Source organism: Xiphophorus hellerii, chromosome 22 (assembly GCF_003331165.1).
Source record: "Xiphophorus hellerii strain 12219 chromosome 22, Xiphophorus_hellerii-4.1, whole genome shotgun sequence".
Classification (NCBI taxonomy): domain Eukaryota; kingdom Metazoa; phylum Chordata; class Actinopteri; order Cyprinodontiformes; family Poeciliidae; genus Xiphophorus; species Xiphophorus hellerii.
Genome location: NC_045693.1, coordinates 5,054,096 through 5,070,128, shown reverse-complemented (window position 1 = coordinate 5,070,128; position 16,033 = coordinate 5,054,096). Strand labels below are relative to the sequence as shown.

The 16,033-nt window shown below is 39.4% G+C and overlaps 1 protein-coding gene across 1 annotated transcript in view; it reads left to right on the top strand.

The window, feature by feature from the left end:
- The window catches only part of adgra1b (adhesion G protein-coupled receptor A1b), a 190,735-nt gene extending 180,400 nt beyond the window's left edge, over positions 1 to 10,335 (top strand). The window contains exons 18-19 of the mRNA XM_032553794.1: positions 7,608 to 7,703; positions 7,787 to 10,335. Of these exons, the coding sequence (XP_032409685.1) occupies positions 7,608 to 7,703; positions 7,787 to 9,194 (1,504 nt within the window). The 3' untranslated portion in view covers positions 9,195 to 10,335. The remainder of the gene's footprint in view (positions 1 to 7,607; positions 7,704 to 7,786) is intronic.
- Positions 10,336 to 16,033: the final 5,698 nt, after the last annotated feature.

Genomic DNA, 16,033 nt, shown 5'->3' with positions numbered 1-16,033 from the left:
GTGCATGGCCGCTGATTTTGGTTTTTTGGTTTCTATATTTACTCTTCTTGTCATTCTTATATGTTTCCCATCTTTTCTTTTTGTTTCGAGGGCAGCAATGGCTTTAATAGGATGGGTTATTGAGTAGTTTATCTGCAGAGACACATGTAGCTGGTTTGCGTTCTTGTGAAGCCACTGACTTTTGTAACTCAACATAGCTGTCAGATTTTCCTGTTCATACCACTCTGGTCTCATTTACGAGTTTTTCAGTGATCATTTCCTTGATGTGGATATTCAGCTGTTGTACAACAATAAATTAAAATACAGAAAATACTTTTCAATCAGTTACTTTCCATTTGGGAAACCGTTTATAGAGCTGACATTTGAGACACAAACTACAGCTTATGTAACACTCAGCCTTCAGAATACAGCATAAAAATAAACTAAACCACTCTTAAATGCCACTAAACACTGATCAATAAAGCTTTTTTTGCTGGGTATTGGGCAGCTTTGTTGCATTGCTGGTTTCCTGTGACGTTTATTAAGTTTCACTGAAGCATTTTAATTAAAAAGCCTGACAGAGCAGCTTCTTACTCTCACTACTATAAGAACTTATTGGAGGCTTCAATCCCACAATCATCTGCCTGGCATAATCTTGGAATAAAGTGAAGCTAATAACTTAAAGCCATTACTATAGGTTAGTTTTTTCTGCTAAATAATGCATTGTCGTTGCAAGCTTGTAATTTGTTCTTTACAAAGATTTGACATATATTGAAGAGGACTAACCTTTAGATCCATCCAGTGGTCCTTCTGCAGTGAGAAGCTATTCTGTGAACTCTGCTGCAAATCTACAACGGTTTTATTTAAACGATCATAGGTGGACAAACAGATGCAAACTGGGGGGAAACACTGCACCGTGTTCTGTACTGTGACATATCTGAAATTAGCTTACTGGCCTTTGAACTTCAAAAATATTCAAATGACTCACAGCAACAAGGTCCTGGCTTAAAGTCTCTGCTTGGGTAGAATTTGTATATTTGCATAGATGTGAAAACCTACCAAAGTTGTAACCCACCTTTCTCACATTGTCCAATAGAAATAATTTCATGTAAAGAAAATAGATTAATGGTGGATTTTTAAGTCTTAAAAAAAGAAAAGCAACAAAATATGTGTGTGGCCTGATGAATTTTCAAGTAAAGTTTCTATCAGGATTTGATCCCAACAAGTTGTTGCATTAAAATCAAATATCTCATTTACCAGAGAGGCCTCTTGATAAAGCAATAGAGGAAAAGAAAAATTACAAACACAGTAACAATACAAATAGTTGGCAAATATGACTCAGTTGCAGTAAGTATTGGCTAAAAACTAGAGCAGGATTCATAAAAAGATTTCGATTAACTCACTTAAAGTTTAGTTTTCTGTTCAAAAAAATTATTTTAAAAAACTTCCAAATTACCAAAAAGGCAAACGTTTTATTCTCAAGCTGCTCCCACGTTGTTTTCTAACTTTTTAGCCTTTATGAGCAACACAAGAAGAGATTGAATTGAAATCATTTTTGACAAGAGTGAGAATGAGGAAGATTATAGTATCATAGCGGAACAAAAGAACAAACTACACAAAAAACAAGAATATTAAAGGAATAATACAGGAACAAGAAGAGAAGCAACTTAGAGGCTATATTTGAGTCTCTAAAAACTGCCTTAACTTTTTTCTTAGGAATGTTCCACTCTCGTTTCTCTATGCCAGCAAATGTCTGACAAAGTACGGATGATATTTAGAAAATGAGAGGCTAATCCTTTATGTGAAATGTAACATTTAGTTTGAATTCAGTTACTGGCAAAGCAAAAAGCAACAGGGGAAAGGTTGGAACCTCAAACCTCCGCAGCATAATTTGAAATTAAAGATAAAAGGAGAAGATGAAGATCCGGAGACCTTATGTACTTTGTGCTGGGAAAGTGGTGCACTTTTGAACTCCAGATTTGCACTACTAAAACTTTCTCAGTAATTTTGACTTTAGGTTCAAACATATGTGCGCCCAAATACAGAAAGTACCGGCTGAACATCATACAATGGCACCAACTTCAGCCCATTTGTCTGTGTACCCTTGTGTAGGTTTTTACCACAAACACTACTACCTATTAAAATATATACAAAGAAATTATCCGAACCGTTATCAAACCCCGAATCTGCTCAGGGATCTTTTCCTGAAAAGTCTCAAAATCTAGTTTCCCGCTGACCTATAAGCATTGCGTTTCTTGCAAAGTAAATTCTCAGACACCTGCATGAATGAGGGTTTTAATGGCGAACATTCTAGAGTCTCCCCCATCCTCCTCTGCTTCCAAAAAGAGATCATTTGTCTGGGGGCAGGCGGAGGGATTGTGTGCTGCAGTAGGCTAGCTGATCCACAGTGATTGACTGTAATGCTCGCCATCAGACCGACTCATGCAATGAGACTTAACAGCTGGAGACAAATCTATTTCTCACTCCTCTCCTAACAACCGCCTCATCCCTCCTTATCCACCTCTTTTCCTGTTCTCCCTGTCTGACAGTCTTTGATCACATATTCATCCCACAATCATAATGACTGTTATCAGAAGTAGGTCACTCTGTGTTTAAATACTTTTGTTAATGTATCAACTGACTGGCATGTAGTCTGTGTGAATCATTCCTCATTAAGAGGAGGAATTCTTCTTCCTGTATGAAGATCCACCATCAGTTACATGCCCCAAAGTTCTTCTATCTCTAGATGTCAGTAACTATCATAGTAAACAGAGAAATGTATTGTTTATGTTTATGTGTGAATATATAACAACATCTCTGGATATGCATTGGACATAAATGTCAAAAGCTACTTTTAAGCTACAGCAGAAGAAAGTGGTTTAACACCTTAACAAAAGCTGACTTAATAGTTTTTTAGAATATGGTGTAAAGGACGTCGGTATTGTGCTTATTTTCTTAGAAAATTACGTGTTTAATCACTTTGTTTTTCAAACATAAATTTGAACAAAAATTCCTGGCAAATTTTTTGCTCAATATGTGCATGTGCTCCACAGCTTAGAGTATCAACTCTTACAATGTGTCTTATAGTGTGCATACCTTGAACACACAACTTCATATTTGTGTTTGCTTGTCATGTAGTAACCCACTAGTTACTATGACTACACTAATGAGTTAAAAATGTCCTCAAACTTAAAGCAAGAGAGACAAAAGTCATTCGTTTTGGTCCACAAAATGCAAAATGAGAGATGAAGACTCAGTACATCTTGATTGTTTTGGTTGTGCTGATGGAAACGATCGTTGTTTGGACCAGAAAGAACTGGGTGCACTCTTGTTCTGTCAGTTTACCAAAAATATTTTGTGTTTTGTTGACATGACAATATGCAAATTTTGCAAAACTGAGCTTTTATTTTGGTTTCATATCTAATTATCATGCAAATTTAGCTTTGGGTGAGAATAGCTGAGATTTAGGATTCTGCATCAGTTTACCCCTTCATCAATTCTTAATGCATTTTTCTCCTTCTTTCTATCATTCTGTATCTATGAGCAATCTGTCTTATTCCTCTGTAGATTTTCATGGTTTTGTTAAGGTTTTTTCATCAATTATGGAGATAAGTATCCATGAAAATAATGAAAATGTCACATATAATTTTATTTATTTGCATATTAGTTTTTAAAGAATCTTATTTTGACTTTTTTAAATGTTGGTTCTCCATTTGGCCCAGTTGAATCTTTGGAAATGAGGACATCTGATCAAACCAAGAGAGAATTTGTAATGGTAGATATGATTCATTGGAGTTTATAGCAAAAACATTTTTGGTAGATAATATGTAGCATAAAATAGAAAGTAACTTTGAGTCATTAGTTGTCAAATTGAGGAAATGATCAAAATTACAAATATAAAAAATGCCAAAGGGACAGACTGGCTCTGAGTGACCTGGAAAACCACAAATTAGTAGAAATGATGATTTTTGAGAATCTTTACCACATGTCCACTACAATCCTGATCTAGATGTGATTTGCCTTGCCAAAACTCTGAATGTGAGCTGAAGAAATTGAAAAGAACTTAAAAGAAAGATTAAAGGGATTATTTGATCAGATAAATATAACATTTTCAGGCATAATCACTAAACTAAACTCACACATAAAAAGGTTTTATGTCTGGAAAGGTTATTTGTCTTTTTAAACAGTAGATATTTGGATTCAACTCTATAAGGCTCAAAATGTTCTAGTTTTGCATATTGGTTAATGTACGTATATAAAGAACCCTTCTGTGCTGTTTAAATATGTCTGATCATGTTTCACACGAAGCAGTATTTAGTCTAGTTTAGCGTAAATCTTTAAAGAGCCTGAATACAGGCGAGTCATGTAGTCCTGTTTTATCCATGAGGAAATGTTCTGTGCAGGAGCTGGTTTTGACCGTCACTTGTCCCCAGCTGTTCTGTGTAAGTACTGGATGAGGTCCAGAGAGAGGACAAGGCCCCGTCACAAAGCAGAGGACGGTACATAGGCAGAGGAACAAAGATGAGAGGGGAGTCGCTGTGTAGATGCCGGCTAAAAGCCACTTCAGGGTCTATTTATATCAGATGATTGCTGCCTCTGAGCTCAGTTAAAAGCAAAGTTCTTTTTAAAGGCTTTTTTTTTTACTAGAATTGCCAAAATAAAAGAATGTGTGTCTGTAATGCAGTGCAGTGTGTGTTTAGATGTTCATGCAAAACAGTTTTTGTATCTGGCAAGACTTCTAAACACACACAGCAGCTTTGTGGACAAAACCAAAGCAGCAAGCTGACTGACTTGGTCGCATATTTTTGCCACGTCTGCTTCATACGTGTTCCAAGCTGGCATTCCTTTAGGGGATGTTGGAGGATGAGGGTTTGAGAGCACATGGCGCTTTAACATCTGCACGTTCCCCTCATTTATGCTTATCTGCCTGACGGCTGCGTAAATGGCTTTCTGTTGGAGGAGCGTCCCCTGGGGTGCCATTCCACTCAGAAACAGTGACAGGCCACTAATACCGACAGCATCACCCCTCTTCTTGGCACACCCTCAACCCCTCACTGACCAGCTCAGACAAACATCTTGATTGTAATTGAATTTTTGGGCTTCAGTGTGATGAAGGAAAGATTGTTGGAGAAGGAGAGAGACAGCAGAAAGAGTCAGAAGGGAGGAAACTGGGGATGAGGATGGATCGGTCGAAAGGTTAGGGTAGGGTGGCGGAGGCTGTGATTAAACAGGACGCAGGAGGAAATAGCAGAGTGTTATGTTGGAAAGTGGATGACAGTGCAGAGAAAGAGGACAAGGACAGTAGAGAGGAAGGGGTGAGTTCTGTGTCTGTAATGAAATCATAGGGTCTCACTTCCTGTGACGCACTATGTCGAGTTATTTAGGTTTATTCATGTCTCATCTGTGGTCCAGGCTTTTCTTTTATTATTTCTTTAACTTATCACAAAATAAATAGTTACTATTTTAAAGAACTAACTAGTTTGACACACAAATATCAGTTCAGCATCAGTTTTTTTCAGTAATTCAGTTCAGATTGTTGCTGTTATGGTGCGTTCACACCAAACGCGTTGCACGCATCAAAAATGCATCCGACTCTACAAGTTCGACGTATGTGCACTTTGACTGCAGACACCTGACATATTGCTTTATATATTAATATGACATATTGATTCGCACATCAGGCGCCTCTGGTTAACATCCAAAGTCTATGTAGAGGCATGTCGAGGGCGCGTCTGATGCGTCAAAATTGTTCTAGCTGTTGTTTTCTGTTGCCGGACGTGTTGGGAGTGCTTGACGCATCAAACGATCAAAACTCTCCAAACGCTTCAAATCTCACCACACCAGATGTGCGAAACTCGCCCTTGTCATGCCTCCTTGTAGACTTTGAAAGTAAGCCAGACGCGCCTGGCTCACAAAACGCATTTGGTGTGAACGAACCATTACATAGATTCATTACAAACAGGAGGACATAATTCAAGTGTTTCTTTTTATTAAGTTTGAAAATTATAATTGACAATTGTTGAAATTCAACTTCTGAAGAATTAAAAAGAGTTGTTAAATAGATAAGCTTGCATGCTGAAAAGTATATTCATTTACTTTTATGCACCTCCACTCAATTTGGTAAATAATGACACTTTAAATGTAATTTTGTATTAAAACTTTGCATTAAAGGTGTCATTATCTACCAAATGACACTTAATCACAACTGACACAAACATTCATGAAGACTCCTTCATGTTTATGACAGTTCACACCCCTTCAGACAGAGTGGGCTTATATTGCTTTGACTGAATTAATGCAATACAATGACATTTTCTTTGTTTCTATTGACAACATATCCTTAAATTGTTGAACGAGCCTCTTGGATCCACAAACGTCTCAAAGACAGCTCCATTTGTAAGTCAAGTGCTCATCATCTCTGGAGCATATTTTGTCCGGATAGTTTGAATTGCTGCTCTGACTGCAAATGTCCTCGTAGGGTTTTGCTTCTTCGTTCATCTTTCACAAAACTTGCTGTGTTTGTAGAAAAAGAAAATGTATTCAAATCTGAGCTTAAATCAAGGACATCCTATATGCAACACATAAAATCATGACTTGCGGTTCCATCATATTCAGATCGACAGGAAGCAGATTTGTTTATGTAGTACAGTTTGCACTTTGGTTTGCAGTGAAGAAAACAAATAGTAGGTGTGATTGCGCCCCTAGGGTGTAATCATAAACACTCTGACATACTCAAATGGTAAACAGAAATGGTCCATTTCTTTTAAAAATTTTTTTAGATTGGCAGGTTTGGGAAAAACAACGTACGGAAACGGCTTTTCATGCCTGACCCCACGTGTCATTGTATGTCAATCAAACCGTGGAAATACACTTACTCTGACTTAATTCAGTCTTACTTCAAGGCTAGCCAAGAACTTCACTCACTGGGTAAGCCCTTAATTTACCAGTCATTCTGTACTCTGAAAGCAGTTCCAGCTTTACGTCCATTCAACTTTAAAGATTTTTAAAAACTACTGGTGCACATGTCTGAACTGTGTGGGTCTTCTTGCTTTTTGTAGTCATCAATAATCTTCTGGTATACTTTTCTCTGGATAACTGTCTTTGCCTCTTGTAGGGTTTTTTTTAAACCTGTTAGTTTTCTGGCATTGAGGTGAAAGTATAAAAGTGAAAACCAGTACAGTAAATGTCAGGATATTTTGGAAGGCTATTCAGGAATCCTATTTTAGTCTGCTTTATCCGTCCCAAGGCCAGTTTTGATTTGGGATTATTGTCCTGTAGAGATTAATAATATTTTTCAATTTTCTTTCATCTTGATTTGTTCCAACTACATGATGATCAAAACCAGCTAAGAATGGATAAAACAAGCCATCATGAACAAGTCAGATGTCTTCTTTAGAAGCAGGACAGATATTGAACTATTAGGGTATATTGACAAAAAGTATGTTTCCTGGAATCAAATTTTTGTGTGGATTAGAGACAACATGCTAATTGATATTTAAGAGACCTCTTCCTTTTAGTTCACTGCTGAAATTATATAAAAATGTAGTTTGATATTAATAGCGTGTTTTATAAATTCTGTCCTTTCTGACACTGTGTGTGGTTTTGTGTCTTCCTCTGCCACATCACAGATTTTATTTAGTCAGTGGTGGAGTGCCTCTCATCATCTGTGGCGTCACAGCAGCTGTTAATATAGACAACTATGGAAGCGGGGAGCAAGCACCATAGTAAGTTCTTGATGTGAAGACCTTGAAAGTTATGCATTTCATATGCAAATCAAATTACTAAGCTTGACTCATTTGTGTTGCAGCTGCTGGATGGCATGGGAGCCCAGCCTGGGAGCTTTCTTTGGCCCCGTGGCCTTCATTGTGCTGGTGACATGCATCTACTTCCTATGCACCTTCCTTCAGCTCCGGCGACATCCCGAGAAGAAGTACGAGCTCAAGCAACTGACAGAGGAGCATCAGAGGCTAGCCGCCGCTGACGTGCCGACTCACTGTCATCAGGGAGCCGAGCCCGGAGTGCTGGCGGCCCCGTCTGGTGGGAGCAACTGCCCCGCTGGCTGCCCCGGCATCCCCATCAACCCTGCACTGCTGGCCAATGAGCACTCCTTCAAAGCTCAGCTACGAACTACGGCCTTCACCCTATTCCTCTTCCTAGCCACATGGACCTTTGGTGCATTGGCTGTGTCACAGGGACACTTCCTAGACATGATCTTCAGTTGCCTTTATGGTGCCTTCTCCGTCACCCTTGGCCTCTTCATCCTCATCCATCACTGTGCCAAGCGTGACGACGTCTGGCACTGCTGGTGTTCTTGCTGTCCCGGAAGACGTGCCAACGCCTGCTCTGGTGCGCAGGGGTCTGCTCAGGCGCGGCCCAAAGTGAACGTGAACGGAGACACCCCAGGGCACGGTCACAGCCACTGCCACCACGACTCGCCGTGTCAGGCTAAAGCGCTGCTGAGCTGCAGTCACAGCGGGGTGGGTCACTGTAAACACGCCGCTCTTCCGTCCTCGCAAAATCATGTTACATGTCTGGCGCCAGTGACTCCATGCTGCGCCGCCCTGCATAGCCAGCAGCTGATGGAGGAGGACCCAACGGCCACTCACGTGCTGCTGCACTCTGAACCAGGGATCCAGCTGCACCCCTGCCTCAAAAGCAGCACCAGGACTAAAAGTCGTCAGTTTGGACGCAAAGCCGGGGCGTCTGCCTGCGCAGCGGGGAGCGACAGGGAGTACGCCTATCATATCCCCTCTAGTGCTGACGGAGGCAGCATGCACAGCTCACACACTGACAGCCCCCACAGCACACGTGAGCGGCACGCCCACATCTGTCCGCACCTGGCCCACGAAGGCCACCACGACGGGCATCACACATGCCATGCTACTGCAGCCACCCTGCATGAGTCTCTGGCGTGCCATAACCCGTGCCACAGGCATATCTGCTGTTCCAAGGCAGACCTTTTCCCATCTCTGTGTCCGGCAGAATCGGGAGACACAGGCGTCTTCCTGTGTGGCTGCAGCAAAGTAGCCGAGGAGGAACCCGTGGTAACACATCACCATCTGGAGATGCATGCTCCGCGCAGACAATCATGCCCCCAGAATCCGCCCAGTCAGAATGGGATTTTAAAGGGAGGCATGCATGAAGGACTTCTGTACACCTCAGACAGCACAGGGAATATACGCACCGGCCCCTGGAAGAATGAAACTACTGTGTAGTGCAGGAACATAATACATTACAGGCGGCAGTCCCGCCTCATCCTGCCAAAATGAATTTCGCCTCCCTTTCTAGATGAAGAAAAAAGTGAAATAACATTTTAAACATCACAATCAACGTGAGGATTTTTTTATTTCAATATCCACATGTTTATATGTGTGCTGTTTTCTTGTACAGAAATCTTATGTCATGCAAACGCCTTCAGAGGTACATTCATAGACCGAGGAGAATCACTTTCAACACTAACAGTTTGTGAAATGTGTCTCACATTATACCATCAGATTTACCTGAAGGTATTCTCACTGTTCCATATTACTGCAGATCTATCTCTCTATATATATTCAAAAAAAATGAATGGTTGTATGTGTGACTATGTGTGTTAGTGCTCAAAGGCAACAAGCTGCAAGATGTTTTTACCCTGAATCTGAAACTACCAATAGTCTACGTTGACGGTGAATCTCCAGTACGTTGGCATTCATGTTCTAGACGACTAAACCAGCAATTTTAGACTTCATATGGGTATTTTTGCCATCACAACTGTGAATACCTACTAGAGATTTTCTAAATAATAAACAAAGATACCTTTGCTTGGCAGAGATGTGTGGGTGCCAGTTTAGTTGTAGATAAATCACAGCAGAAAAAGCGAAGTAAAAACTATGCGTGCTCCTATCCAGGTTTCTATTGATCGTGATGTCCATATGATGTCTTCACCTTAGTGTTTCCCTCTGCCTGAAAAGAAATAAAATCGACGGCACATCAGGAGGAACGGCGATGTCACTGTGGATGGTGAGCTAATGTCAGTGAGTTATTGGATTCAGTCCTTTTACTCAAAGTCAGGTCATGGCAGTGTTTTATCAGTCTGATTTTTATTCGTTTCATCTCAATTTGCACATTTTCCTCCTGCCGATATGAAAGCTGCTTGTAAAAACAGACATTAACAGCTACAAAGTGTTTGAATGTAATCATTGGAATCAAATAACAAGCTGCTAAAGGGCCCACTTTGGGAAGCCTGCACAGGAGTGATCCTTATTTTTCTTTCATACAAAAATGTGATAAATGACTCTCATCCTCACCCCACGATAGGGCAAAGCAAAATAACAAGAGCTGTCTAAAGTACGAAATAAAACTCCTTTTTTTATTTTTTTTTTCGTATGTGTTGAACAAAAGCTCCACATTGTGAAAATGCTGTTAATTACTTTAATCCCGTGCAACTATTGCTGCTGGTCTTAAGTCTCTTTTTGTCACAAATGTCTGCTTTACATTCCACAGGTAATCTGCATTTAGCCAGACTTTAAACATCTGCAGCTCTGGTCAGAAATTTATACGCATTTATCACTGGCAGAAATATACTGTTAGTAGTTTTTGTAGTTTTCTTCTTCTCAGGCTTGAGTGTTTATACAAAAATGAAACAACTTTAAGGATTTCAACAACAATTAGATGCACAAGACTGAATTAGATGTGGATTTTTTTCTAATCTCTTATGGTCAGAGTTATATACAGTACAGACCAAAAGTTTGGACACACCTTCTCATTGAATTCAATGAGAAAGTGTGTCCAAACTTTTGGTCTGTACTATATATATATGTATATATATCAGCTCAAATATAAATATACTGACCCACTAATATTTGGTTGAAAATCCCTTAGGAGTTTACAGTTTGATCATCACTCCTAGCATAATGCTAACTGTACAATGGATCTTCCTATCAGAAGAAATTCATTAAATTATTACTTGGCACATTATTTTAAGAATAGTCACTAAACTTTCATTGGATTTAGGTAAGAATCATTGCAGAAGCTTGACATTATCATTCTATATTAGTTTTAAAACCAGTTTAAATGTTTTTGGCAAATCTTTATGCCGTTTTAGCTCCCACATTTGTTAGTCTCAACTGTCTGGTTGTTCATCTGACAAAAGTTCAATTTGGAGATAGTTCTGAACTCAATCAATCCTTAATGGTGCCACCATATCTGAGAGTTGTTACAGTCTTCCAGTTTTAAAAGCCTCACCTTGTCTCTTAATTTTGGTTTCACTGTTGAGATTTCCTCTGGGGTTCCAGCAGCTTTCCATTTTCCAAGCAGACTTAAATCTTGTTGGTTTGGTTGGGTGGCATACTTGGACACATTTAGGTGTCCCAGTTTGTTTCTATTTATGCCTGAGTTTACTGTCCTGCTGGTTTTTTGAGTCCCCCCCAAAAAAAGCACAGTAATAGAGCAGCCAAACCCCTCCTAATGCTGAGAGGAGACATGATTGAGGACAATAACCCATCAAGTCAAGAATTGCTTGGTGGAGTCAATGTGAAGCTTTTGAACCTAAGAACACAGCGATATTCATCACTTGAAATTTGAATATAATGGATGTTCCAGCAAGACAAAGATCCAAAATACGCAGCAGCTCCTTTAACAAAGCAAAAGCAGGATTAAGTCTCATTGTGTCTTACTAAAGAAAAAAACAAAGTGACGTGTAATAATCTATTTTAACCCCGCAGAGCTCCACTCCATGCCTTTTGGGTACTGCAATGATGACTTGAATTTTCTAAACGTTGCTTGTGCAGGATATCATCTACTTGATTTGTGGTTTTTGAATGAAGAGAGACAGCTCAATCAATCAATCTCTAGCAAGATTTAAAGAGGCTATAAACACTTTGGAAACGATGAAACAGATTAACATTAATTTACTAGAACTGCCTCTAAAAACCGTAAACTTCAATCCTTATGCGGTTTGATTGAAAGCCAGGTCAGTGCCAGGAAATCAAACCTTTTAAATGAGCCTCACCAATTCTGCCAAGAGGAGTGAATATCCCGCCAAAAGATTGCTAACGTCTCCAAAATGTGTTTTGTGATTGGACCAAAGAATTTAGCCAAAGATTAGTGGGGGTGTATGTATATATTTGAGCTTTTATGTTTCATTTTGACCATATGTGGAGAGAAAAAACACAGTCAAATCAAACCTGCACCCTGTTCTTGTTGTTTGTCCTACAATGTAAAAAGGAACAGTTCAAATAAATCATTATAAAACCAATTTTAATATGACATTCACGCCTCACAATTACCACACTTAAACTTCTGACCTAAACTGTATTTCTTCTAATCTAGATGAGTAAAACAACCCCAACATCTTTCACATGTTAACTTTTGTCAGGGCAGGCCAAGGCTGAAGTATGGATCTTTCTTTTGCTACCAAGAAGGTCACATTCTCTTTGAAGAATTGCTACTCTAAAGAGAAGGCAAAGGTGTCTCAGCATTGATTCAGCAGCAGCTGTTTGTCATATAAATGATGACGCTTCAGACAAAACTAGTGACACATTGAGGCAAAAGACTAAAAATAAAAATGTTTCTAAGCAGCAAAGCCCATCAGCATGCACACTATCTCTGAATCCCTCTGTGTGCTCTTGTGTCCTTGTACATAGAATTGGTTTCTGATGAATTATTTTATATGAGATTAAAGATGTTTAAGAATAAAGTCTATATGTAAAGAAAGTTGGGAAAAAAAATAATGACCTCTCAATGTTAATGCTCAGTATCTGAGTTTGGATATGTCCTATTTGTTTTCAGATGGCCTTTATCTGTTCATAAAGTATGCAGACCAGCTACGTGTTGTGAGACTTTCATATCAGAAACAGACATGCACGACACATGACATTCAACCCATCAGAAAATAAACTGCTCCTTTACACTATAAATCAGAATGCAATTGAAAAGTTAATTTATTAATTCAGTTTATGTCTTCTAATTTTATGGTTATTGATTAATGTCAATGAAAACCTGAAACTTAGATTATTAGAAAGTTAGATTAAGTAAGACCAATAAAAAGGGATTTTTAATTAGGGCCTTCATACAATCGGACAATTTTAAGGCTGCTGACTGGGAATTTGTCAAGCAGAAAGTAATTGACAATTTCTAAAAAGTGTTGAAGGCACAAAAAGAATGGAAAAATTGAGCGGAAGAAAAAATTGTGGTAGAAAAATAGAAAGATAACCACTGCCTTGAGAGGATTATTGACCAGAGCACGTTCAAGAATTAGGTTGCGATTCACAACTGGACCAAAGATGCTGCTTCTAGAGCTACCGCAACAGAAAAATTAAAGCAGAGATAAGAAATGTCTTACCTGAGCTTAGGAGAAAAAGAACTTAACTGGTGCTTAATGAGCTAAAATTCTTGTAAATTTTCTATTTAAGTTGGAAATCCAGTTTCTAGAGTCTGGAGGACGAGTGGAGAGGTACAGATGAGGTTTCTGTAGTCAGTCATGCTTTGGGGAGCCATGTCGCCTGCAGGTGGCGATCTAAAAGGAAATATTAGAGCACTTGATGCATCCTTCTGCGGACGAGCCTTATTGAGATGCTGATGTCATTTTCCAGCAGGACTTGGCACTTGCCCACACTTCCAACAGTACCAGTGCTTGCTTTAATGACCGTAGTATCACTGTGGTCGATCGGCCTGCACAGTGGCCTGAACTGAACCCTGTAGAGGATTTATGGTGGATTGTCGAGAGGAAGATCAGAGACACTGCAGCCCAAAATGCAGATGAGCTGAAGTCTGCTTCTAAAGCAACCTGGGCTTCCTGAACTCCTCTGCAGAGCTGTGTGTTTGTTACCTTCATCACACTGCACTGACGCAGTAACTCCTGCAAAAGGAGCCCCAAACAATTAGTAAGAGTAAATATTGTACAGTATCTGGATTGTTTTTCAGAAGGCTGTTATTTCTGTTTTAAAAGTCCCATTTTTGCATATAGTGACTTTCCTATTTTGTAAGAAACAAATTTTTTGGTTTTCATTAGCGCTAAGCTTTAACCATCGAAATTATTAGAAATAAACACTTGAAGGATATCACTCAGTGTGGAACGAATAAATTAACATTTTAATGATACTCTCATTCATTAAGAATCACCTGTACAACAACAGAAATGTGTTAAATAAATTTTAAAAACAGGCTTCTAGAGACTCTGGAGATTTGTAATTGTAACTAAAATCAAACCTCTGCTGCAAAATGAAAATTGAGAGAATGCCGGTGTAGGTCAGCTTCCCAGTACATCTTATGTATTTGCTGGTGGTGTGTTTTCGGAGCAGCCCGAGCTTTTTTGAGATGATGTGTTTATCACAGGCTGCCGAAGGCCGCCTCCTCTGAAGTCATCGTTAGCAGATGTACTGCCCTGACCGAGCATCATGTTGGCTTACTAACAGCCCACCAGACAGCTGCTGGAATACTCACCTGTGGTACTGTGACAAAAACCTGAAGCCAGTTTTCACTTTTTTCTACACTGACACAGATACCCAATAAATGTATTTTTTCACCATGCAACAGATGAAAGCGTCTTTGGCTCAGCGTGTTTGTATGTATGTGTGGTTAACTTACGACAAAAGCAAAGGCCTGTTGTTCCCTTTCAGTTCCCTATGCTCTGTTTCTATCTGTAAGCAGCACAATGGAAAGTAAGATGTCTTACAGTCGCCACAGTGGAGGAATTCAGACTATTGCAACCTTGGGTAGTGGCGACGCTCGGTGAGTGCATGTTTACGTGTTGTGCGTCCACAGACCGTGTCTGCACATGTGCTTTTCCTCATGTGCACACATCCCAACAGCGATAAGACGGGTGTGTCCTGTGTCTCACTAATCACACTCATATTTGACAGGCTATGAAATGCCTGAGTACATTTAATATGCTGCTGGATTCTTTTTTTTATGTCCAAGGCCATCCCATGCCCTCCTCTGCCTCACCATCATCAGATTATCCATCTGATTGAAAGCTATGTGCAGTATTACACCATAGCCGTCGTTGACGACTACTAAGGAGATGCTGAGTAAACGAGCACCAAAAGGGATTTTTAGAAGGTAAGTTCACCAACTGTTATCTTAAGAAAACAAAAAACTTTACTGAAGTGAGTATATGTGAAGATGTGATGGGAATTTATAAGTTGTTGTTTTTTTCCACAAAAACAACAGCAGCTTAAAGAAAAATGTTGTTTCGCCATCTGCTAGGACGGCTGCTCTTTCATGCCCCCTGGTTTTGCAACATTCTGGCATTTTTCAGAAACAACTAGCCAGATTTTTAATAACACCATCATATTACAACCCAAAATCTCCACATATTTATTGAGCTAAGCCAATAGAACGTTATGCATTATTGTGAAGAAGAAAGGCAATGATATACGGTTGTCAAAAACCTTTATAAAGGAAATTCAGTAGTTTTGTTTGCACATGTGAGTATTCTAATTTCCCTAAATAAAATCCAGTCTTAATTTCCTTTTACTGTCACCCAGAAAATAGTTAACTACCCATTTTTAAGTGTCCCTTCATTATGGAAAGAACTAATTGTCTCCATTCTACAGGACAAAGTGTTCATTTATTTGTTTCTTAAAACAATTTGAGGTTTTCAGTATTATAAAGCCTAAAAATATTTATCTTGAGTTCTTTCATTTCACATCAAAACCCATTTGTATCTATTATATGTTTCATCTTCTTTGTTTCCAGCAGTCGAGAGGGGTTTATGGCTCCAGGCAGATTGTCTTGTAGTCAAAAATGGCTCTTCGACCTGAAAAGGTTCCTGACTCCTGACCTGCCCTGACTGTCTGGGCAGACAGAGAGAATCCATCAGAGAATCAGCCAAGAGGCCCGTGTTAAGTTCTGTAGAGATCCACAGCTCAGCAGGGACAACTTGTTAACATGGCAACAATTTATGGTGTAGTCCACAAATCTAGCCTTTATGGAATAGTGGCAGCAGGAGAGTCACTGCTACAAGAAAACCTTAACAAGGCAAGAAACCATGAAGAGACACAAAATATTTGGAAGGAAGTTCTCAGACCAAATCAAAACCAAACTAATGTCCAAAACACGATTTGTGACTTAC